At 42.1% G+C, this 24603-nt stretch overlaps 1 protein-coding gene and 1 pseudogene across 1 annotated transcript in view; both read right to left on the reverse strand.

Moving 5' to 3' along the window:
* Window positions 1-24603, reverse strand: part of LOC126252712 (protein white-like) — a 258277-nt gene that overhangs the window by 20122 nt on the left and 213552 nt on the right. Inside the window, exon 10 of the mRNA XM_049953614.1 lies at window positions 17408-17513. Coding sequence (XP_049809571.1) covers window positions 17408-17513 — 106 coding nt within the window. The remainder of the gene's footprint in view (window positions 1-17407; window positions 17514-24603) is intronic.
* LOC126254174 (5S ribosomal RNA) lies at window positions 3590-3706 on the reverse strand (annotated as a pseudogene).

Raw genomic sequence — 24603 nt, forward strand, 5'->3', positions numbered from 1 at the left:
GTGTCTGTGAGAGTCTGTTCTATCAGTGCCCTAGTTTTTCCGTCTATTCCATGTTCTTCTAGTGTGTCAAGGAGAGTCTGCCTGTCAGTGGAGTTATATGCCTTCTTAAGGTCCACTACAGTGTCATTTTCCTGTCTGACCTTCAAGAGTGTTCGCAAGCTCCAAATTTGTTCAATTCTGGATCTTCCCGTTCTGAACCCTGCCTGGTATTCACGTAACTTTGTATCCACTTGTGGTTCCAGTCTGTTCAGTAACACCTTGGACAGAATTTTGTAAGTGACCGGTAATAATGAGATCCCTCTGTAATTATTAGGGACTGTCCTGCCTCCCTTTTTGTGGAGTGTGTGAATCAATGCGCATTTACATTCCCGTGTAATTTTCTCTGTACTTCATATTTCCAAGAGAATTTTATGAATTTTCTTTGTAATATTTTGATCTGCGAGTTTCCAGATCTCAGCGATAATGCTATTTTCCCCTGGGTCTCTGTTGTTCTTTAGTTGTTTCAGAACCTCCTCTACCTCTGTGTTTGTAGGTGGCTTCGAGTCTGGGTTTGGTAGTGTTTTCGTGAAGTGCAATTTGTCTTTGGGCTTCTCACAGTTGAGGAGTGTGTCAAAGTATCCTATAAGAATATTGAAATTTTCTTTAATGTTTGTTCCTAGAGATCCATTTGTTCTTCCGAAGCGGATATCTGGATGCTGTTAACCCATTATTTTTTCCATGAATATTCTGTAGAAATGTCTCGTATTATATTTCTTGTAGTCTTCCTCGATTCTATTTAGCTTATTTTTGTCGTAAGCCCTTTCCCCGGCTCTTATATCTTTCGAGGATTGCTTTTGGACTTTGTGGAAATCCTGCCATGTTTCTGTTCTTCTGTTGCCACTAAACTTCTTCCATGTCTTAACTCTTCGTTCAACTTCCTGGTCACAAGTCGCATTCCACCATTTATGTTTGCGTTTCCTGGGAGACTGAACCCAACGCATTGCTTTCTGAATTGTGTTCGCCAGGTGTGTCCAATTCTCTGTTGTTTTCTGATTAATTCCTTCATTAATTTTGTCTTTATATTTATATATATTTGCAAATATATAAAGACAAAATTAATGAAGAAATTATTCAGAATACATCAGAGAATGTGCCCATACATATATGGGCAAACTTTTTAGCAAAAGTCTCTAGGAGTCCTTCGCCGATTTACTTTAAACGCTTTAAAACTTTACTCGATGCTGTAACATATATTACATAGATGTTAAACGTTGTTAGGAAAAAACGCGAAAACTTATCGACTTATTTAATTCAAAATTTTACTCTATACTCTAATAAACAGTTGGGCGACTATGGGCTATATATCCATATATGTTTTTAACACGTATGGTACACAAACATATAAGTATAATGTATAAAGGGAAAACGTTATTGGAAAAAATGTTGATCACTTGAGGCCAATTGTCTTCGAATATTTACACGATACTCAGCTAAAGATTTAGACGGACATAGGTTTTATATTGCATAATACGGTGAGGTATCAAAAATCTCGAAACGTTATTGCCCAACTTGACATTTTTACATAGTACTCTAACAAATATTCAGACGGGCTTGGGCTATATATTTTCTTAAACAAAAATGTACAGGTTTTCTGTTAAAACGAACAACACATAATCTTAAAATACGAACTAGAGGTTCCCCCCGCTCAAGGAGGACTCAGTGCGTCAGTGGGCAGTGCTCTATCCAAAGGCGCGTTAAGAATACTTCCTTCCTCTACAGCGCTGAGAAGGAGGAACGCTACGGCAGTGTCGGATTCACCATACGAAGCTTGTTGTTCCTCAGCCCCAACCACACCTTTTCCCACAGACTCCGTTTTCCTTGACAGCGAAACTGAATGTACAGGAGCAGCACGTTCGGAAATTCTATTTCCCAAGCAGGCATTTTCAGCTCTTTCATCTGCTGCTACATTACTCTGAACTCCCATTTGCCCAGAGACTCAGTACAGTGACACCACCTTCCCCTACCACTATAAGTGGACTATTATTTCCTCGATCAATTTAATATACTTTTCTGTTGGATACATGTGAGAGATGGCATCAAGGGTACTTACAGAGTCCATGCAGCAGGACACAGTATTTGCCGTCCCCAAGAACGGCAAACTTTGTGAATTTATTAGGTAATCGAGTATGGAGAATATGTTCAGGAAATAACACAGTGCACCCAATGGAACTCCCCTGTGTAGGCCTTTAATGTAAGCAACAAGACAATCGCCGTGCTTGGATAACATTCTGTAATACAGATTTAAAAACATAGCCTACTGTATAAATCGTTTCCTGCACTGACAAACCTAAAATAAGTTTTACACTCCTTAATAACCATGTTGGTGAAAGACCCCAACCTCGATGAAGCACTGAAATTCGGTGCGCATTATGTGCCACTAAGTCCTTGCGAACGCGAATCCCGAATGGCATCGAGGCTGGTGGTCTATTTCTCAGCAGTCTCTATTGGAGGGCGAACAACGGTATGGAATGTCGGGAAGTAGATCGGATGGAGGGAGGAGGCTGACCAGCTTAAATACAGAGGCTGATTAATCTTCAGAACTTTGCTTTCTATATTCTTCAAATGCGGTAGCCATGTCAGCTGTTCATCAAACATGAGTGCAATAGATCTCAATTAACTTTTAAAATTGAGAACGATGTCATTCATTTCAAGAACGAGCAGATTGAAATGGCGAAAAGATTGATTAAAATTAACACAAATGTACAGGCTGTTCAAAATAATCATCCGATTTAAAAAAAAAATCATAACTGTTATGTTATTTGAGATATGTTCGTGAACAACGTACTGTTGGAAAGAGCTAACTCTCCAGTTTTACATCGTTCCCGTTATGCGCGTCCATTTCAGTTCTAGTAAAAATTGTGTCGGCACAACATAAAGCGTTTTGTGTTCTACGAGAAAACTGTTAAAGGAAGGACATACCTCGATATGCTTGAGAACTATCTTTTACCACAGTTGTAGGCTGATTAGAGCGACTTCATTTACCAACAGGATGGTACTCGTAAATGAAGGCGGGGGCACAGCCACACTGGTATCAGGAAGTGCGGTGTTTTTAAATCAAAGAATTACTGAAAGATGGATCGGACACACTGGACCAAATGATTCAGCCTTACATTATGGGCCTCCAAAGTCGCCAGCCCTAACTGTTTGTGATTATTTCTTGTGGGGTATTATAAAAGACTATGGTTATGTGCCCCCGTTACCAACAACGATGAATGAAGTGAGACACCGCATAACAGCAACTGTGGACGACTGTAGCTGAATACATGCTCTTTGCAGTGCGGGAACAATTTGAATACCGCATTGACATATGCTGTGCCTCTCAAAGGGGCATACTGAACATGTTTGGAAAGCACTCCGTCTTCAGGCCACAAGTGGCCCATCGGGACCATCCGACCGCCGTATCATCCTCAGCGAGGATGCGGATAGGAGGGGCGTGTGGTCAGCACACCGCTCTCCCGGTCGTTATGATGGTGTTCTTTGACCGGAGCCGCTACTATTCGGTCGAGTAGCTCCTCAATTGGCATCACGCGGCTGAGCGCACCCCGACGATTGGCAACAGCGCATGGTGGCTGGATGGTCACCCATCCAAGTGCCAGCCACGCCCAACAGTGCTTAACTTCGGTGATCTCACGGGAACCGGTGTATCCACTGTGGCGAGGCCGTTGCCTTTAACATGTATGGAAAGGTATGAGATAAAAAGTTTCTGAGTCTCTCGTTCATCAAAATACAAAATTCATTGCGTATGTTTATTAGTTTCAGAAGTGTAGACGTGCCAAATCGGACGATTTCTTTTGATACACCCCGTATTTCTCTGCAGAAAAGTTCAAAACTGTGTTATCGTCCTCTCCTCGTAACAGTCATATCGCTAATTACTTCTGACCACTGGTCGTTGCAACGTTAGAGGAGGAGTGGAATATAGAAAAGTCATCCGATAATAATAAACATCAAACGAGAAACTTAAATGAGGGCAGAAAGCCATTGATGGCTATCCTGACAGACTCAAGCTCAAAATAGTTCCCTGAGGCACAGCATTCTCTTGTTCCCATCGCTCGGAAAGAGCATTATCGACACGATAACTACAAAATCGTCAGGAGAGGTAGGACAGTATGAGTATTGGTAATCGCTATCGGAAGCTTAATTTGTGGAGCCGACCCAGGACGTGATGCTGTCAAAAAGAGTATTAGGCCACCACAAGATCTAAGATGATACCAATGATGTGTTTTCTGCGTAGGAAACATAATTGTAGACCCTAATACAAAAAAAAACTACGCACCGTAAAAGATTTATCTGAATGGGTCGTAAACCGGTAGAAGTGATGAGCATTTACAGACATGTAAATGTAAGTCCCTACAGCCAGAAGTGATGGTCTGCGATGAAATTTCTTTTAATAGCTTGTACAGACATGTGATGGTTCAAATGGCTCTAAGCACTATGGGACTTAACATCTGAGGTCATCAGCCATATAGACTTAGAACTACTTAAACGTAACTAACCTAAGGACAGCACACATATCCACGCCCGAGGCAGGATTCGAACCTGCGACCGTAGCAGCAGCGCAGTTTCGGACTGAAGGGCCTAGAACCGCTCGGCCAACAGACATGTACATGTACGGCCCGACAAAAAGGAGTAACGGTCTGGGATACAATTCTTTTTAATAACAAGCCCCTTTGGTGGTCATCTGCAGCAACCTTACAGCACAGAGGCACGTCGATGATAGACTGCACTCCGTTTCGTTATCTCTTCGCAGATAATTTCAGAAAAAATGCAAAGTTTGTTCAGGAGAAACAGCTTCCGAACTGAGCAAGCGAGTAACGTGTTGGTCCACCTCTAGCCCTTTTACAAGCAATCATTCGGTTTGGTACTGATTGAGATAATTGTTGGCTGTCTTCCTGCGGGATATCGTGCCACATTCTGACCAATTGGCGGGTTAGATCGTCAAAATTCCGAGCTTACTGGAGGGCTCTGCCCATAGTTCTCCAAACGTTCTCGATTGGAACGAGATCCGCCGACCTTGAAGGTCAAGGTAGGGTTTGGCAAGCATAAACAATACAAACTCTCGCCGTGTGCAGGCGGGCGTTATCTTGCTGACATGTAGCATTCCTTGCTATGAAGCCCAAAGAAACTAGGAGTAGAATATCGTTGACGCATCGGTCTGCTGTAAGGGTGCAGCGGGTGACAAAGGGGTTCTCTTACGTAAACAAATGGCAAGGCAGGCCACGAATCGTAGTTGTCGGGCCGCATGACGTGCGTGCGATAGGCAGCCTGGTATCCCAATATTATCTGGGGCGTCTTCAGACGGGTCTTCGTTGGTCATCGCGGCTCTGTTCCAAACGGGTCTGCTCGCTGAACATAATATTTTTGTTCTAGTCATTGGGATCACAAGTCGAAGTCGTGTCTGGAGAAGAGCCAGACAGCGGTGGGATACCAAACTGACTTTATCCCGCTATACGCCCCGACAAGCAGGAATGATGATATGGAATGAACTTTTTTTTTTTTTTTTTTTTTTTTAGCAGAACCCGTTTGCACGTCATCCGGGGCATCCTTGTAGCAGGGCGGTACATCGATGACGATGACTGTCTACGTCACGTTTTGTTGCCCTTCACGGTAACCCATCCTGGGTTCACATTTCAACACAATAACACCCTCCTACACACGGCGAAATTTTCTACTGCTTATCTTCGTGTTTGCTAAATCGTACCTTACCCTGAAAGGTCACCGGATCTCTGCGCAGTTGATCATTGTTGGTAGGAACCTTCAGTCTTGTCGGAATTTTGTCGATCCAACGCGCCGGTAGGACAAAATTTTGCACGATGTACCTCAGAAGGACATCCGGCAACTCTATGAATAGAACAACTTTATATGTAGAGCATCCGCTTATACTGCAGTACACGGTGAATGATAGCTGGTAAAACTTGGTTTTAACTGAGCAAACTATTGTTTTCACAGATTTTTTAAATATTGGCAATATTCTCTGAGTGGCAATACCTTGACTAAGAAAATTCGGTTCATCTGTGGTGAATTAATGCAATTATTTTTGTTGCACCTGAAAATGCCGTGAAACCAGTAGCGTGGTCAATTAATACCAAGTTTCACCAACTATCAGAAGTGTTATCATTATGACGTCTATCAATCAAACTCAAGCCGAATAATTGATTGCAGAAGGACCAGATGTGGAACAACGTGTTATTGACTTACTCAATTTCTGAAGCTGTTTCTCTTCAATGTATGAACCAGTTTTCCTTACATTGTAATCATTTCTTTGTATGTACACGTATTTAACATCTACCGACTTTGTATTCGCATAAATCTATCGTAATACAACTTCATTTTCGATTGGGACATTATTTCCGCCTCCAACAAAATGACTGTGTCGAGAGTAGAACGATGTCTCCGAAAGCCATACATACTGATCCAAATGAAGTGCTATAGTTGTGGAAGAACTGGACCAGAGCGTTCTATGACCCTCTGTAGTTGACGAAGTGATGGCAGTAAAGTGGTAAGTATACGCCAATCGCCTGTATGGATTCAGGGCACTGTTGGGCCGACTCGGAGACGTGACACAAAGGCAGAAAGGAGCTATCGTATTTGGAGGCGCGCATGATCAGGAAGTTGTCAGATTTTTGGTGTATCAACGCGGAGTAGCCAACTTGAAAGCATCTAACCAAAATTGTATCCTTTTATTCAGTGAAAGTATCATTGATAAGATTGTTCTAAATTAATTATTCTGCAAACCTGCATCTGACTGCGTCTGTGAACTTGTTTCTTGCACTCCTCCATTTTGCCAGAAATGCAACATGTATTGACTCAGCAATAAAATTTAAGACATTAATGCCGTTTGTGCAATGGCATTAAGATGGTACTGGAAAATTTACTTTTTGCCCTGATGTTTACTTGGTTCTTTAATTGGTGGGTAACTTTACTCTACTACTCATTTTCGTATTCAATTTAAGCAAAGGATTTGGATTACGATTCAGGCTGTTAGAAACACAATGTTGATCTAAATATATATATTGTTAAAATTTTAAAACCTACCGTAGCACGAAACATCCTCACAAAAATTTTACCAAACGCTTACTGTGTCACACCTTGGGCATACAAATCCTAACTCTGAATATTATCTAACAAAACCAATTTGAAATCATTATATATCTTCTCTCATTTACGTGCTGAGGTTTGGTCTGGGGCAGCGAGCGCGACCTACCTTAAAGCTGTCACCACACGTCTGCTTCCTCCGGGCACCTAGCGGCGACTCCAGCCTTAAAGCTGTCTGCACACGTGTGCTTCCTCTGGGCACCTACCTGCGATCCCTCGGTTTTTTGCTGCGCGTGCCCAGCTCTCTTAACCATCAAAGAACCTCCTACTCAATGATATTATATTCGTTCCACCTTGCGGTTGGCAACTACCGACTATTTTCTGGAGCTACCCTGATCTACAGGGAATTGTGTCCACTAGCGGCCGTGTTAAGAGGCATAATATCATCGGTCCTAAAAAGTTACTAACCGACAGGAAAAGGAGACTTGTGGCACGTCTTGTCAATGAGAAGACAATAAGTCTCAACCCGACAGAATTAGTTACCATCCGTGAATGGAGGCCCACCTCAACCAGTTTCAGATTAAACTTACGATGGGGAACTGCATGTATCCCGTTCTCGTCTCCAAGTCTTTCCTCACTTGCTGAAGCTGTTATTCCATTTCTACTAAATCTGAACAGATTCTCGGTTTCTTTTTATTTGAGAAATGGTTTTTGCCAGCCGCTATGGCCGAGCGGTTCTAGGCACTGGGGAACCGTGGTGCTGCTACGGGCGCAGGTTCGAATCGTGCCTCGGGCACGGATGTGTATGATGTCCTTACGTTAGTTAGGTTTAAGTAGTTCTATGTCTAGGGGACTCATGACCTCAGATGTTAAGTCCCATACTGCTTAGAGCCATTTGAACCATTTTAAAAATGGTTTGGGGTAGAAGGTCAAGAAATTAGCAGTTGTCTCTGTGGTGTCACCGCCAGACACCACACTTGCTAGGTGGTAGCCTTTAAATCGGCCGCGGTCCGTTAGTATACGTCGGACCCGCGTGTCGCCACTGTCAGTGATTGCAGACCGAGCGCCGCCACACGGCAGGTCTAGAGAGTTTTCCTAGCACTCACCCCAGTTGTACGGCCGACTTTGCTAGCGATGGTTCACTGACAAATTACGTTCTCATTAGCCGAGACGATAGATAGCATAGCCTTCAGCTACGTCATTTGCTACGACCTAGCAAGGCGCCATTATCAATTGCTATTTATCTTGTGATGCATGTACCGTCAGACCGATGTTCACCAATTATGGATTAAAGTTACGTATTCCAGAAGCTACGTACTTTATTTGATAGTCTCTATTACTTGACCTGTTCCAGACCTCACGCCAGCCTGCGTCTGCGTGAGCTTAAACGCGTGCCTTTCGGTCTCCCGTCCATTGTGGATTGGCTGTCTTGCCAGTCCACAACAGTCTCAACTCTAATTGTACCCGTAGATAGTTTTATCTCTTAGTCTCTTTTTAGTCATCTGTCTTCTGACTGGTTTGATGCGACCCGCCACGAATTCCTCTCCTGTGCCAACCTCTTCATCTCAGAGTAGCACTTGCAACCTACGTACTCAGTTATTTGCTGGATGTATTCTGATCTCTGTCTTCCTCTACAGTTTTTACCCTCTCTAACTCCCTGTAATACATCTTAACAGATGTCCTATCATCCCGTCCCTTCTTCTTGTCGCTGTTTTCAATATATTCCTCTCCTTGCCGATTCTCTGGAGAGCCACGTCAGTCGTTACTTTATTAGTAAACCTAACATTCAAAATTATCTTGTAGCACCACAACTCAAGCTCTTCGATTCTCTTTTTCTCCGGCTTTCCCACAATCCATGTTTCACTACCATACAACGCTATGCTCCAAATTACATTCTAAGAAATTTCTTTCTCGAATTGATGCCTATGTTTGATACTAGTAGGACAAAAATTCCCTTTTTGTCAGTGCCAATCTGTTTTTTGTGTCCTCCTTGCTCCGTCCGTCCTGGATTATTTTGCTGGCTATGAAGCAGGATACCTTAACTTCACTACTCCGTGATCACCAATCCTGACGTTACATTTCTCGCTCTTCTCATTCCTGCTACTTATCATTACTAGCGATTTCCTTCGATTTACTCTCAATCCATATTCTGTACTCATTAGACTGTGTTTTCCATTCAGCAACTCCTGTAATGTATCTTACATTCACTGACGATAGCAATGTCATCAGCGAATCTTATCATTTATATTCTTTCATCTTCAATTGTAATTCCGCTCTTGAAACTTTCTTTTGTTTGCGTTATTGCTTTTTCGATTAGATCTGGAATCTTTGGCCAATGGAGAGGTGACCATGAGACTTCTTCATTTACAGGCCACATGTCCTTTGGATTAACGCCGTTGTTCCAGTTGCCTTCTGAATCCCACGCCGTCGATCATTGCTAACTGATCCGCCTTTAGTGGCGCCCAAGGACAAGACTGACCCTGAACCCCTGGCCGCTCCTCCGCCCTCTTTCACAAGGCTGAGGGTGCCTTCTTATGCCGGAAGTCTTCGACCACCATTGCTAATGATTTTTTTTTCGAAGTTTAAACGGTGGCTGGCTTCGAACACGAGAAATGGGACGTTTTGATCGTAGGACAAATACACATAATTATAGGCCTATGACGTTGACGCCAATCTGTTGTAAAATGACGGAACATATTTTATGCTAGAGAACTGTGAAGCTTTTGGGAGGTCCCGCAAACAGAAGTCTTGCGAAACTCAGCTCGCTCTGATCCACCGTGAAATCTATAGCGTCCTGGACAACAGCACTCAAGTTGATGCCCTGTTCCTTGACTTTAGGAAGGCATTTGACACAATCCCGCACTGCAGTTCAATGAAAAAAAAAAGACCTTACTGAGAATCGGACGAGTTTTGAGACTGGACACAAGACTTCCCTGCCAATAGAACTCAACACGTCGCTCTTAATGACGAATGTGAAGGTTACTGTTTCAGTGTATGTAAATGCTGTAGTATAATGCTTCGGAAGGTCTCTGAGACTATTCTCAGATGATGCGTTTGTCTTCAAGAAAGTGGAAAGATTTGCAGAGTGACCTGTAGTGGATTAATGAATGATGCGAGCTTTGGCAGTTGTTCCTGAATATAAAAAAGTAACATGTTGTGCACCCATAGAGAAATAAATCCACTACTGTACAACTACACTAGTGATGACAATCTACATTAAATATCTAGAAGTAATTGTCCAGAACAACCTTAGGCAGAATGATCTAATAAAACAAATACTAAGAAAAACAACTTCCAGACTGAGATTCCCAGGAAGAATCTTAAAGAAATGTAACTCATCCACGAAAGAATTGGCTTACAAGTAATCTAGAAGTAATTGTCCAGAAAAACCTTAGGCAGAATGATCTCATAAACCAAATACTAAGAAAAACAACTTCCAGACTGAGATTCCCAGGAAGAATCTTAAGGAAATGTAACTCATCCACAAAGGAATTGGCTTACAAGTCGCTTGTTCGATCGATTCTTGAGTTTCGTTCATCAGTATCGGGTCCTTACCAAGAATGACTGATAGAAGAGAGAGAGAGAGAGAGAGAGTGAGTGAGAGAGAGAGAGAGAGAGAAAGGGAGAGATGGAGGGGGGTGGGGGTGGGGGATGGAGGTCCAACGAGGAGCGGCGCATTTCGTGGCGGGTTCGTTTAGGCGGCACGAGAGCGCTACAAAGATGCTTAACAAAGTCCAATAGTAGACATTACAAGGGAGTCGTTGTGCTTCACGAAGAGGTTTGTTACTGAAATTTAGAGTGAATATTTTCCGGGAAGAGCCAGGAAAACACATTACTTCCTACAGTCTGGACCGCGCGACCGCTACGGTCGCAGGTTCGAATCCTGCCTCGGGCATGGATGTGAATGATGTCCTTAGGTCAGTTAGGTTTAAGTAGTTCTAAATTCTAGGGGACTGATGACCACGGCAGTAAAGTCCCGTAGTGTCCGGAGCCTTCTGAACCATTTTTGAACGATGTTTCGTCCTACGAGCAGTCCACTAGTAGAACGGGGAAGGAGGGATCAGTTAGAGGTATGAGAAGTATTTTCCACCCACCAGTTAGATGAGGCTTGTGAAGTGTCATGTTGCTGTAGATGACAGACCATTTAAGTTATTAAGACTTCATCGTGGACTGTAACTTCAATTAGGGGAGTCCCAATCTCCTATATAAAAGTTTTGTTGATAGCATAACTAGCTGTAAATTATTAGCTTGGTGCATAAGTTCATACCGTTTTTTCCATCAGTTTAATAAAGAGATACACATGACAGAGATTTTAGTCATCAATAACATATTCTCCTTCACTATTTGTAAAGTTCCGTCAATGCTCCGGTAAGGTTTTGAATCAGCGGCTATAGAAATCAAGCGGCTTTGATACTAAGAACTCGTTTAGCCTTGCTCGGAGCGCATTTTCATCCGGAAAGGAAGTTCCTTGAAGATTTTCCGATAGAGAGCGGAAGAGGTGAAATTATGAAGGCGCAAGATCAGGTGAATGAATTGGGTGCGGAATGACTTCCCAACTCAACACCGGTATCTGTTAATTTCATACAGAATGGTTGCGGGTCCTCGGCTGTTGAATATAATACGTCAGGATCAAAACAACTTCAGTCATCTACATTTCCAGTTTTATTTTATTTTTTTACCAGTTTAGGCGTTATCATCTTCAGGCCACCTGACTTACGTGTATAACTAATCCCTCCTCTTCTACAATCGAAATAGTGATCAGCATAGACCAGCATACATTCACTGGTATGCGTAAACTTCTTTCTAATAACTCGATCATTTCGATCGTCACTTGCAGCCTACTGATGACACCAGCGACTGTATACTGCCCCTATTTCTGTTGTACAAGAAGTGGAATTTTTCCTGCACGTCGATCAAGGGGCCTGAAGATGACGTGGTGTAACGCAGAAACAAGTATCAAAATAAAATAAAACTGGAAATATAGGCTGAAGGTGCTTTTAATTTAATATTAAAATTCTCTATAGTTTTTTTTTTCAGTCTAGCACAATGCTGACGAGAGTGATCGTGGAGCAGCATCACTTCACGCAGTCTTCCTTGTCGTTGTTTTTGGACTGTGTCTTAAAGACGTAGTTGCTGATACTAAATGTCAGCATCAATGTTGACACCGGGAGAAACAATTCGTAGAACACAATACCGTCGCTGTTCCACCAGATGCATAACACTATATTTTATGGATGGTCACACGTCTTTGTACGGGGATTTGCATCTTTGATTGGACTCAAGCGCTCCTTTCTTTTCCTTGTGTGAGCACAAAGATACCATTGCTCGCCCCCAGAAATGATACAGGATAAGAATGTTCGGTATTGTTTACGAGCCAATTGATGATGAACAAGCAGATATGCACATGTGGCCACCGGCTGATGTTTGTAATTTTGTCTAGAGCTTGTGGTATCCATACACCCAAATTTTGAACCTTCCCCATTACAATCAAGTGTCATCCCATGATCGAATGGTCACATATCATATTTGCTAGTTCTCGGATACACTGATGTGGGTCATATTATATTAATGCTTTTAAAAGACCTCCATCAACTAACGACAAAACTATCCTCCTTGAAAAGAGAAAACTATTTTCTTGTCTTGTTCTGTCCCGTCCGCAGCTGCACTCTCTATCTCCGAATGAAAATAGATAAACTCAAATAGCAACAATGACCAACAAATAAAAAACGACAATCGATAAATAAGCCCATAGCAAACGAAAACGCAAAACAATAACTTTTCGTCTTATGCTTGAAACAAATACAAAGGCCTATGAGCTGGCGGCTGTGCTGAAAAGTTTAATAGTACAAAACTAGAGGATAGAAAGTCCATCGGTGGTTGCTCCAAGAATTTGCGCCAGTAGCTACTTCACGTTCATCTATGGCCATAATTAGATAAATAACACTGCATTTAGATCATTTACCCAGATTTTAGTCTCGATCTTTTTTACTCTAGGAAACCAAGAAAGAAATTCCTTGGTGCATCTACCACCAATTTGCCTCGTATCACGTTTACACCCTCGTCCCACTCATATCCGTTTGACTTACAGATCGCAGATTCCCCAAAATGAATATCTCCAAATCAAGGAGGATATACACTTTTTTAATTGATGTTCGCATTGACTGTCCCATTGCTAGATGTTAAGACCGATAATACACAGTGATTCCATTAGGAAATTCTTTCTGAAAACTCAAATTTATTTACTACTAGCACTATGCCATTTTTATACTGCTAGTCTGTACCCAGTCGATTGGGTTTACTGTTCTGAGTACCTCATTTTTCTGTATGTCCTTTATGTACTATTATAAGCTTGTAGTGATAGATTTTTGAACTTACTTTAGAATTTGATCTAATACTTTCTTTCAATAGGTGTTGAAATTCATGTGGACTAAAGGAACAGAACTCTACGTCAGTCTTGAAGCGAAGGAAGTTCAGATGCGTTCCAGTAATGCCTAAGGGAGTCTAGTTCAAAGTTTAGGAATCTTCACCTTTCCTCTGCGCTTAGTAATACAGAATATTCTTACGTTTCAAACTGTAAATTTTCTAGTTTCCTAATGAAATCCATTGCAGCCTGTGATTTTAGAATAATCATACAGACTGAATCAATGCCTTCTTTCTCAGCGGTTGTTAGGTACAAATTTAGATGAAACTAAACTCAAAAATCTTCTGAAAGTCCTTCCTCAACTGCACAATCATCTCGCATAACTTCATTTGCTTTCATTACTGCCAGTTTCTGATTGATTTCGTAAACTTCTCACACATTTACAGGAATCTTCTAATGCTCATAGCATTCACTCTTTTGTTAGCCACTGTGTGACGGCCGCGGTGGTCTCGCGGTTCTAGGCGCGCAGTCCGGAACCGTGCGACTGCTACGGTCGCAGGTTCGAATCCTGCCTCGGGCATGGATGCTTGTGATGTCTTTAGGTTAGTTAGGTTTAAGTAGTTCTAAGTTCTAGGGGACTAATGACCACAGCAGTTGAGTTCCATAGTGCTCAGAGCCATTTGAACCATTTTTTAGCCACTGTGTCATGTGCTGCCATAACAGATCAGATATGATATCAATTCATCGGGAGTTTAGTTTTGGTTTCTCCACACTAAAACTGTATTTTCACTACTTTAGATCCTAGTCTGCCAAAAATTCATCCGAATAATTTTGTGTAACGCCGAATATCCAATCGTCGTTCTGCCATCATTTGCTTGAAACGATCGCCCCAAGAAACCAAATTTAGGGTTTAGCCCCTTCTACTCCATTGCTGAATTTCTTAATACAACCATCTGATTTCCATACGTTATTAATAGCATCAAATAACAAAAGCAGTAGCACAACCTGACTTCTGTACAAATGTAGTACAGCAATGCGATCATTGTAAACAAGTGTTGTACAATTATTTTTTCTGTTTGATGTTGCAATAGCCTAAAAATTATCATATGCTCCTCAGTGTATTGGACATAAACATGTCTTGTGACAAGTTACTTCATCACTTTTAAAGTGAGAATTTTTGTAAGATTTGTTGACATATTCCACATCCACGAGGCACAATTTACTTGTGAAATATGGAAGATACATTAGCACGTTTTTTTTTGTAATAATTAAGTGTGCATTCTTGTTTTCCTGACATGTTCTACATACTGCAGGATCTTCTCACTATGGATCTACTGGAACGTGAAGTACATGTAATCTAATCTAATCTTAACGTCCTGCCGATGAAAAGGTTTTTAGTGTGAGGAGAAGCTCGGATTTGGGAAGGTTGGTGAGGAAATTCGACTGTGTCGATTTCAAAGGCATCATCAAAATGATCACCTACAGTTATTTAGAGAAGGAAAACATCGCCCCCATTTTAATTGTTTCTCAGTGCGTTATATAACTTCCTTCATACTTTTCTCTATACCCTAAATAATAATTTATATAAGTAAAAGCTTTGACTGCCGGTTTCGTGCAAGTGTGTATATCTCTCATTTTGTAAGACGATAGGCTTGCTACTTATTTTATTTTTGTACTGATTGCTAGTTCGACAAATTCTCACAATAAAATACTGCCCTGCTACATCACTAGTTCATTCCCTTGTAATACTGAATCTACACCGACGGATAAAAGTCAAACACCACGAAAGAGTTGTGCGAAATGAGAGGAAACTGGCAGGCGTCTTTCTACATCTGAAAGATGACGTTTAATCAGATTTCGAGGTATTCGCATAAAAGTGGCACCAGTAGCACCATTATGAGGATGTAAATAAGGTTTGGTTCAAATACATGCTGTCACAGTCGTGAGTATTAGCTACCTTTGAGGTTAGACGTGATGAGTTGATGGAAGTCAGGAATGCCTTTAAAGTGACAAAGATGTCATTATCGACTCCTCACTGTGTTTGAACGTGGTCCTTTAACAGGGCTACAGGAAGATTGATGTTCCTTCTAAGATAGTGCAGAAAGACTTAGCAGCCGGCCGAAGTGGCCGTGCGGTTAAAGGCGCTGCAGTCTGAAACCGCAAGACCGCTACGGTCGCAGGTTCGAATCCTGCCTCGGGCATGGATGTTTGTGATGTCCTTAGGTTAGTTAGATTTAACTAGTTCTCAGTTCTAGGGGACTAATGACCTCAGCAGTTGAGTCCCATAGTGCTCAGAGCCATTTTGAAAGACTTAGCAGCATGATTGCTGACAGTGGTGGTCCCGAGAATGTACAGTCCCAAGAAGACCGACCTCCCGACGGCTACGTGGCACTACCGTGTTCAGTGTACGGATGTGTTTCGCACCACGGCATCTGCAGCAGCTGTTTCAGCAGCAGTTGGCACCACCGTCACAGATCTAATGGATAAAAGTCGATTACTTCAATCACAGCTCTGAGCCAGAGGCCGTGTAGCCTGCATTCCACTGGCCCCAAACCACCACCATTTCAGACGCCAGCGGTATCAAGCGAGAGCTCATTGGAGGGCAGGGTAGAGGCCTGTTGTGTTGTGATGAGTTGGCCCAACCTCGGTGCAGGAGATGGACTTGTGTTGGCTAGGAGGGGGCCAGGTGAACGCCTGCAACCAACCTGTCTGCCTGCTAGACACACTGGATCTACACTGGAGCTATCGCCTAGGGTGCTATATCACATGACGGCAGCTTCAGTATCATATTTACTCCACGGACCCTGACTGCAAATTTGGACATCAGTCTGGTGATTCGTCCTGTTGTGCTGCCATTCTTGAGTAGCTTTACAGGGGGCTTTCTCGAACAGCGTAACGCTTGCCCATATACCGCTGTTGTATCCCGACATGCTCTTACAGAGGTTCAAGATTCCGTCCTGGCCGGCTCGATCACCAGATAAACCGTCCTTGTATTGACTGACCAATTGCAACAGTCACGGAACTCCATTCCACATAGTAACATCCGGTACCTGTACAACACAATGCATGCATGTTTGCATTGTTGCATTCAACACTCTGGCAGTTACACCGGTTATTAATGTACCATCATTTTACATTTTCAAAGGCCTATCTCGCGCTTACATTAAAATGTGAACTTGCAACGTAAATCACTTAAATGTGTTACCTAGACAAACAGATCACCGAAATTTCATTACCCTACATTAAGTTTTTTTTGTTAGATCATATCTTTTTTCTCTACAGTCCTCAATAATATTTTATTTAATTATCTTTCATAAACAATTGCCACTTTTGTGCGTGTGTGTATAATCTTCATTTTGTTAGATGTTGAACCTGTTACTTATTTTATACCTAGTTTAATAAATTCTCACAATGTAAGCTACTGACCGACTGTGTCACTAGTTTATTTCTTTGTAATACTGAATATATTTCCTTCCAGCGTCGGTCTTGGAGAACTTGTAATTTTATAGAGGTGCAGTATTTGTTAGAGACCATAATGTATATGGTCCAGGTTGTAGTTTGCTGTGAACTTCCCTACTGTTAGTTGTCTAAAGCTTCTTCAAATAACAGACGGGCAACTGAATTTCGTTTTTACTCAGCAATTTAAGAAAATATTTCCTAGTTTGATGCTAATTCGACGTTTGCTTAACGATCGTAACCGTTATCTTCCGCTTCGCCAGAACATGACATGCAAGAAACTTCGCAAATTGTCGCAGTATTTCTGTGAAACCATTCATACAAACTAATTATCAGGGGTAGACAAGAGAAGTTCAACGAAAAACGGACACCGCCGGAAACCACTCGCAGACGTCTCGATCGTAAACACTGTCTCGCAGCCGCTGTACTTCGCCATTTGGCGTGAATCCAGCAGCAGCAACGGCCGGACGCGGCTGGCGGAGATTGTTATGGGCAGCCTGTGGGAATGCGACAACTTACCCGACGTTTATGAAGAAGCCGCCGTACAGCAGGAACGGAAAGATGGCCGGCGCGCCCATGGACATCGCGACTGCAGTGCTGGGGCTCAGGCAGGACAGCAGGTAGCCTGAGGAACAACGAGATCGCTTTAGAACAGCACAGTGTGGGCAACGCCTCACAGCACGCTCCTTCTGTTCACTGGTGGCCACTCTTCCTCACTTGCCAACTGGGCTCCCACACCCCCACTCTCTCTCTTGAATAGGCGCAAAACCATGTCGAATGCAAAAAGTTGTCCTGAATAATTAAAAAAATTTTAGCAGGAGAGGAAATCTTAGTGAGTGAGGGGGAAAAAAGAAAAATCACAAAGTGAGTTCCTCAAGGTTGAATTTTGGGTCCACTCCTGTTCCTTATATAGGGTGTTTCAAAACTCAATGGCAAGGAATGGATTCCGCATATAATGAGAAGAAAAAAAGTGCTGTGTCAGCATGGGTCTGGGAATGCTAACTACCGAGCTTTACGGATGTGTCACTGTCACACAGCCCACACTGACAACTACTGTTTGCCAGAGATATGTGTACAACACAAGCTACAGCGTTGTTGAAGTAAACAAATTGGGAACCAATGTGATATGGCGCTGAATATCCTTCAGCACGCGCAGATGAAGTACGGTGATCGCCAGTTCAATACGCAGATGTCGGTGTATCTGTGGTTAGTGATTGTAGTCTGCAGTCTGCTCTAAAGTCACATGTAAGTACTGGAAACGTTAAATGTACCGTAGTCATTAGCAAAGGTGTGTACAGAGTGATTTGTTATTGCCAGTGCCCTTGGTTTTCAGACTAGAAATATACACCAACCAAAAGCTCGTTAACGTATTTTTTAAGTACGGCATGGTGGATGGCAATGCATTAGAAGTACGTTACTTGTACCAGGAACGCTACCAATTCCGCAGATTACCAGACTAAAAGACATTCGTAGGAGTTTTTCTGTGAATACACTAGCTTCACACGTCCATCAGGTAGTGGTGGTCGGCCAAAACGCACAATACCAGAGAATGAGAAACGTCTACTCAAAGCTGTAGACGGAAGTCCTGAAATCAGTACAAGGTGGTTACACTTGCAAAGAAATTTGGCGCTCATGACGATCTGGAGATGTTTTCGTGAAAACATGCTGCATCCATACCATCCGCTGGAGGTCTTGTGTCCTGCGGATTTTCTCCACGAGTAACGCCCTGCTAGTGGTTCCTGCAGCAATGTGTTACGATGCCCAACTTGGCAGCTGTTGTTTTATTCACAGAAGAAATGACAGTCATGAGAGACGGAATGCAGAACTTACATAAGCAGCACTTGTGAGCGGACACGATGCGCCATTCAATCGTCCAATCGTCTCACCAATAGAGATTCTCCACTGACAATTGTGCAGCTGTTGTTGGCAATTCTTCATTGTAACTCTACGTCCTTCCAGGGAGACGTACTGGGCAGAACTAGATAGACTTCTTGCTTACTGCATTGCCTGAGTACTTAGAAGACATGTTATTTGCATCCCGTGGATAGCTGTAAATCAAGCACAATGAAGCTCCGGCACATTTCAGTCTGTCTGACCAGTGGCACACCAACGCACATTTTTCGTAGTGGTGACATGGCTGTGGTGGACTGATTACTTGGCCACCCCGTTCGCCTTTCTTAAATCTACAGGACTCTCACTTGTTGGGACACGTAGAGTGTCTCGTGTATTCGATTGCTGTTGTGGATGGATCTACTCTCCACGTAGGCGTTGTGACAACCTTTCAGGCAGTACCACTGCACCAGGCGTTCGGATCGTGTGCGAAATTCAGTGATTGGATGGATGGAGGCCTCTATTCAGGCAGGAGTAGGTCACTTGGAACATTTCACTGGCACGTACCGGTAAGTAGGTCATAACAGCTGGCGCTACAGACGTACAGTGCAGTTTGTAGGAACTAAAGGTCGAATAACACTATAATGATACAATTCGGGACCGATGTTGACGTAGTCTTTTTTTTTCTTTTTGTTATATGAGAAATTCATTCCTGAAGTTTTGCTGACGAGTTCAGAAACAGTCTGTATATGTGAATGAGCTGCGGCTTACCTCTCAACAAAAAAGATTTGGTACTTTTTGCAGTCGACACTAGTGTTATAATAAATCCCATTAGAGTGAATGTAACAAAATAAAATGTTAACTATAATTTTCAAACATTTATTAGAGCATGTTCTAAAAATAGACTTCCCATTTCGTTTGAGGAAACACACTTCATTCAGTTCTGTACAACAAATAAAGTCATACCAGTAACTGATGTACCACATGAAAAGGACACAATGAAAATTTTGGGACGCATATGTTGATGAAAACCTGAAAACGTAAGGAACATATTACCGACCATCTCAAACAGTTATAGTCAACTAATTTTAGCCTTAATAAAATTGTTAGTTCTGCAAACAAAAGAATCAGTTTCCTTACATATTTTGAACATTTCTACTCAAAAACCTATTACGGAATAATTTCCTAGGATAATTCATCAATTAGACAAAGGATACTGATTTGCACAAAAGCGAGCACCAAGAATGATTTATGGTCTTCACCCATAGTAGTGTTGATAACCAGTACGCTAGAAGAAAGACATGACCTTTATTATCCAATATAAAGCTGTCCGTAGCTCATAAATGAGCTGAATATGATTCAACAAAAATTTTGGTGATTTGCCCGATAACATAAAAGATCTAACAAGTAGCAAAGAAATACAAAATATAACCTAAAAACGTATCTACTGGATGTCTCATATTCCATAGAAGTATTTTTATTTAAAAACTCGTAGCCCAAAAAACCTAGTTTTAAGCACAGATACATACTGTGAGTAGGAATGAAAAATATTATATTAATTAATATGAAAACTAATCAATTATACAGATTCTGTGAATTGTATCGTTCTACATCATTTAAATAATAATAAAATTCAAATGATGTGTCAACACATAGCAAATTGACTATCTGACTGACTGTCGACAATGTATGACTTTATTCTGTTTACATACACTTAATAATTTTTTTAAAAAAGAAAAAAAAGTCACACTACTAAGGAACTATCCGATTGGGATGTAACTCGGAGGATGTGATGTACATGTACTGACAAAAAACGATTACAATTTCACAACAATTGGATGATTTATCCAAGAGAAAGAGCTTCACAAACTGAGAAAGTCAGTAAGGCGTTGGTCCACCTCTGATCCTTATGCTAGCAATTATTCGGCCTTGCATTAAGTTCCTCTGGAGGGATATCGTGAGAAATACTGTCCAGTTGGAACGTTAGATCGTCAAAATCCCGAGCTCGTAGGTGGGCTCTGTCCAGAATGTTCCAAAACTTCTAAATTGGGAAGAGATTCTACGACCTTGCTGGCAAAGGTAAGATTTGCGAAGCACTGAGACAAGTGTTGGCGTGGGCCCAGGATGGCTTTCCTAGGGTAGCAAACTGGGGCATAGAATATCGTCGACGTACCGTTGTACTTTAAGGTTACCGTAGACGAGAACCAAAGGGGTCCTGCCCTGAAAAGAAATGGCATCCCTGTCCATCACTCTTGGTTTGCACGTCATATGGTGGGCGACAATTAAGTTGGTATCCCACTGCTGTCTGGAGCGTCTCCAGAGAAATTTGCGCTGGTCATGGGGACTCAGTTTGAAGCGGGACGCATCACGGAAAAATATTCCTTTCCGGTCCATGAGATTCCAGGCCGTCTCTGGAGACGCCCGAGACAGTGGTAGGATATCAACATGACTGTCGCCCTCCATACAGCCTGACAACCAGAAGTCATCTTATGTGCCATTTCTTTCAATAGCAGGGAAACTTTTGTTGTCATCCATGTTTGTATTTCTGATTGCCAAATCCTACCTCGGTTAGTAAGATCATCAGATCTCCTCCCAATTAGGAGCGTTTGTAGCATTATGGGATGGGATGCCCTCCAACCATCTAACACGTCAACTAGACATAATTTCCACAATTAATCAGTACCAGTCCGCATAATTACTTGCATTAGGTGCGGAGGTATACCAACGCATGACTTACCTGCTCAATTTGTGAAGCATTTTCTCTTGAATATCTCATCTATTTTTTCTGAAATTGTTATCAGCTGTTTGTCTGTACATGTACATGACGTTTACCGAGTGGCGTTCCATTCGGATAATTCCTTCGTGGTGTGTCATTTTTTAATTGTTTCATTTATTTATTTTTATCTTAGAGCGTATTTCGAGTTGAACGTTCTTCTCCCCAACTTCAACTAGCTGGCTACGTGAGAGCAAAGAGCTCTAAGATCGGATTTCGAAGAGCCCGTGGCAGTAGGATATGAAAAATTAAAAATAAAAATCTTATCTTCCACTCCTTTGAGCAGAAAAGGTATTATTGTGAAGCCGAATAATATGAAACATGAAACACACAGAAGTACGGTAGCTGACAATAACAGCAGTTCCGACCCCACGCTGGGGCAGGAAACTAACACAGGTCACCCCACATATATCCAGAAAGAACAAATACATCGATCTACGTTTTATTCAGAATTGTAGCGGAAAATGTCCCCAATTTACTGGCGTGGGCTAGTAAAATAACTTTTACAATCATTGAATTACGAAAACGAACTTGAGTTTTTAAGCGGAACTGTGTATTTTCTTTGTAGCATTGTTAGGAATCTCCAAAGAGGTTTATACCCGGAGGTAACAAAAGGTATGTGATAGTGATATGCACATACACACATGGCGGTAGTATCGAGTATACAAGGTGTAAAAGGGCAGTGCTGTGCAGGAGATGTCACTTGTAAGCAGTTGATTTATGTCAAAAGGTTCCGACGTGATTACTGCCGCAATCCGGGAATTAACAGACTTTGAACGGAACGCAGAGTGACAGTTGGAACTAAACGCAAGCGTCATTCCATTTCGGAAAAGCGTTAGGGAATTTAATATTACGAGTTCCAAAGTGTGAAGCTTGTGCAGAGGACACCAGATTAAGGTCATTACCGCTCCCCATAAACAACGCAGTGGCTGACAGCCTTCACTTACCGACCTAGAGCAGCAGCGATTGCATAGAGTTGTCAGTGCTACCACAAAAGCCTCTCTGCGTGAAATAACTGCAGAACTCAGTTATCATAATTCGGCGAAATTAGATCCGGCTACTTGGAGACCTTTGCAGCGATTCATGGACATCATATCCCCAAACAACGATGGGATATTTATGGATGACACGACTGTTCGCGATTGGTTTGAAGAAGATTCACGCCAATTTTAGAGTATGATTTGGCCACCCGGATACCATGAAATGAACCAAATCGAGCATATATGGGACAAAATCGAGAGATCAGGTCGTGCGCAAAAATCCTCCATCATCAACACTCTCGCCGCGCGGGATTAGCCGAGCGGTCTAAGGCGCTGCAGTCATGGACTGTGCGGCTGGTCCCGGCGGAGGTTAGAGTCCTCCCTCGGGCATGGGTGTGTGTGTTTGTCCTTAGGATAATTCAGGTTAAGTAGTGTGTAAGCTTAGGGACTGATGACCTTAGCAGTTAAATCCCATAAGCACTCTCGCAGTTATGGACGGTTAGAGAGGTCTAGGGATAGCGTCTTTGATTAGTAATCAAGACGTATTCGGTTCCGGGGTTGAACCTCACCACCACTTAAAATTTGAACAATAATCATCAGTAATTACAGCCGAAGACTTTCGGCGTCAAACTAGCCCTCATTCAGACAAAGGCATTGTCAAGCAGGGCGGAACAACGGATAGAGTTACAGGAAACTATATTCCCTTTAGGGTGGGGAAACTGCCACTAAAGACGGAAGAATCGGCAATGACCAAAGGCTGAGGATGCAAAAGCGAATGTAACCCACTGCATCGAACACACATAATGTGACCAATATTTGAAAAAGTGGCATGACGATCTCTACATTGGCGAAAGATTCCAGGCTGCTCCCAGATTCGGATATCCAGGAGGGCACCGCCAAGGCGGAGGCGACCATGAAAATAATATAGGGTAACAAACGAAAGGATAATGTTTTACGAGTAGGGCCGTGGAATCTCAGGCGTACTACGTGGTAGGGTATCTAGAAAATCTGAAAAGGGAAATGCAGAGGCTCAGTCCAGATATAATGAAGATGAATGAAGTGAAATGGAAAGAAGAAAACGATTTCTGGTCACATGAGTAAAGAGTAATATCAACAGCGGTAGAAAAGGGAATAATGGGAGTAAGAGTTGTTATGAATAGGATTGGAAGGCAGAGAGTGAATTACTGTGAACAGTTGAGTGATAGGGTTGTTCCCATCAGAATCGACAGAAAACCATCACCGACAAGGATATCTGAGGTACTCATGCCGGCATCGCAAGCCGAAGATGAAAAGACAGAGACGGTATGAAGATATCGAACACGTAATTCAGTAAGAAAAATGAAACGAAAATCTAATAGTCATGGGAGGCAGCAATGCAGTTGTAGGGTAAGTAGTAGAAGAAAAGGTTACAGGATATTATGGAATTTCTACTAGAAGTTAGAGAAGAGTAACACTAATTGAGTTCTGCTATAAATTTAAGTAGTAATGACGGATACTCTGTTCAAAAATCACAAAAGGAGGAAGTATACGTGGAAAAAGACCCGGAGATGCGGAAATATTTCGGTTAGATCACATTGTGCTCAGGCAGAGATTCCGAAATCATATATCGGAATTGTAACACGTAACCAGGAGTACATATAGACTTAAGCCACCACATAGTGGTGATGAAAAAGTAGGCTGAAGTTTAAGAGAATAGTCAGGATGAATCAATGCACAAAGAAGTGGGATATGGAGGTACTAAGGCGTGAAGAGGTACGCTTGAAGTTCTCTGAGGCCCTAGACACTGGAGGCTTTAGACACTGCGATAAGGAACAGGTTGTGAGCTCTGCAACATCCATGTACTAATTTTATATTTATGTGACAAACCCTATTTCTAGGGCTATATTTTAATTTTGACAAATGGATTTATGCCGACATTTGTAAAAACGGCGATGATACATCAGTCCATTCTAATGTAAAATTGCCACCTTCTGAAGAAGACAAATTTAAATTTGTTGAAACGTTGGTAAAGAATTCTTTATCCATTGCAACTGGTCGGCTGTTTATAATTTTAATACGTGGAACCGTTGCTGTTGTGCAGCTATGTTTAAAATATAGTAGAAAGGAAAAGAAAATTGAAAATGAGATGGGTT

The sequence above is a fragment of the Schistocerca nitens genome, chromosome 4 (genome assembly GCF_023898315.1).
Source record: "Schistocerca nitens isolate TAMUIC-IGC-003100 chromosome 4, iqSchNite1.1, whole genome shotgun sequence".
NCBI classification, from domain to species: Eukaryota; Metazoa; Arthropoda; class Insecta; order Orthoptera; family Acrididae; genus Schistocerca; species Schistocerca nitens.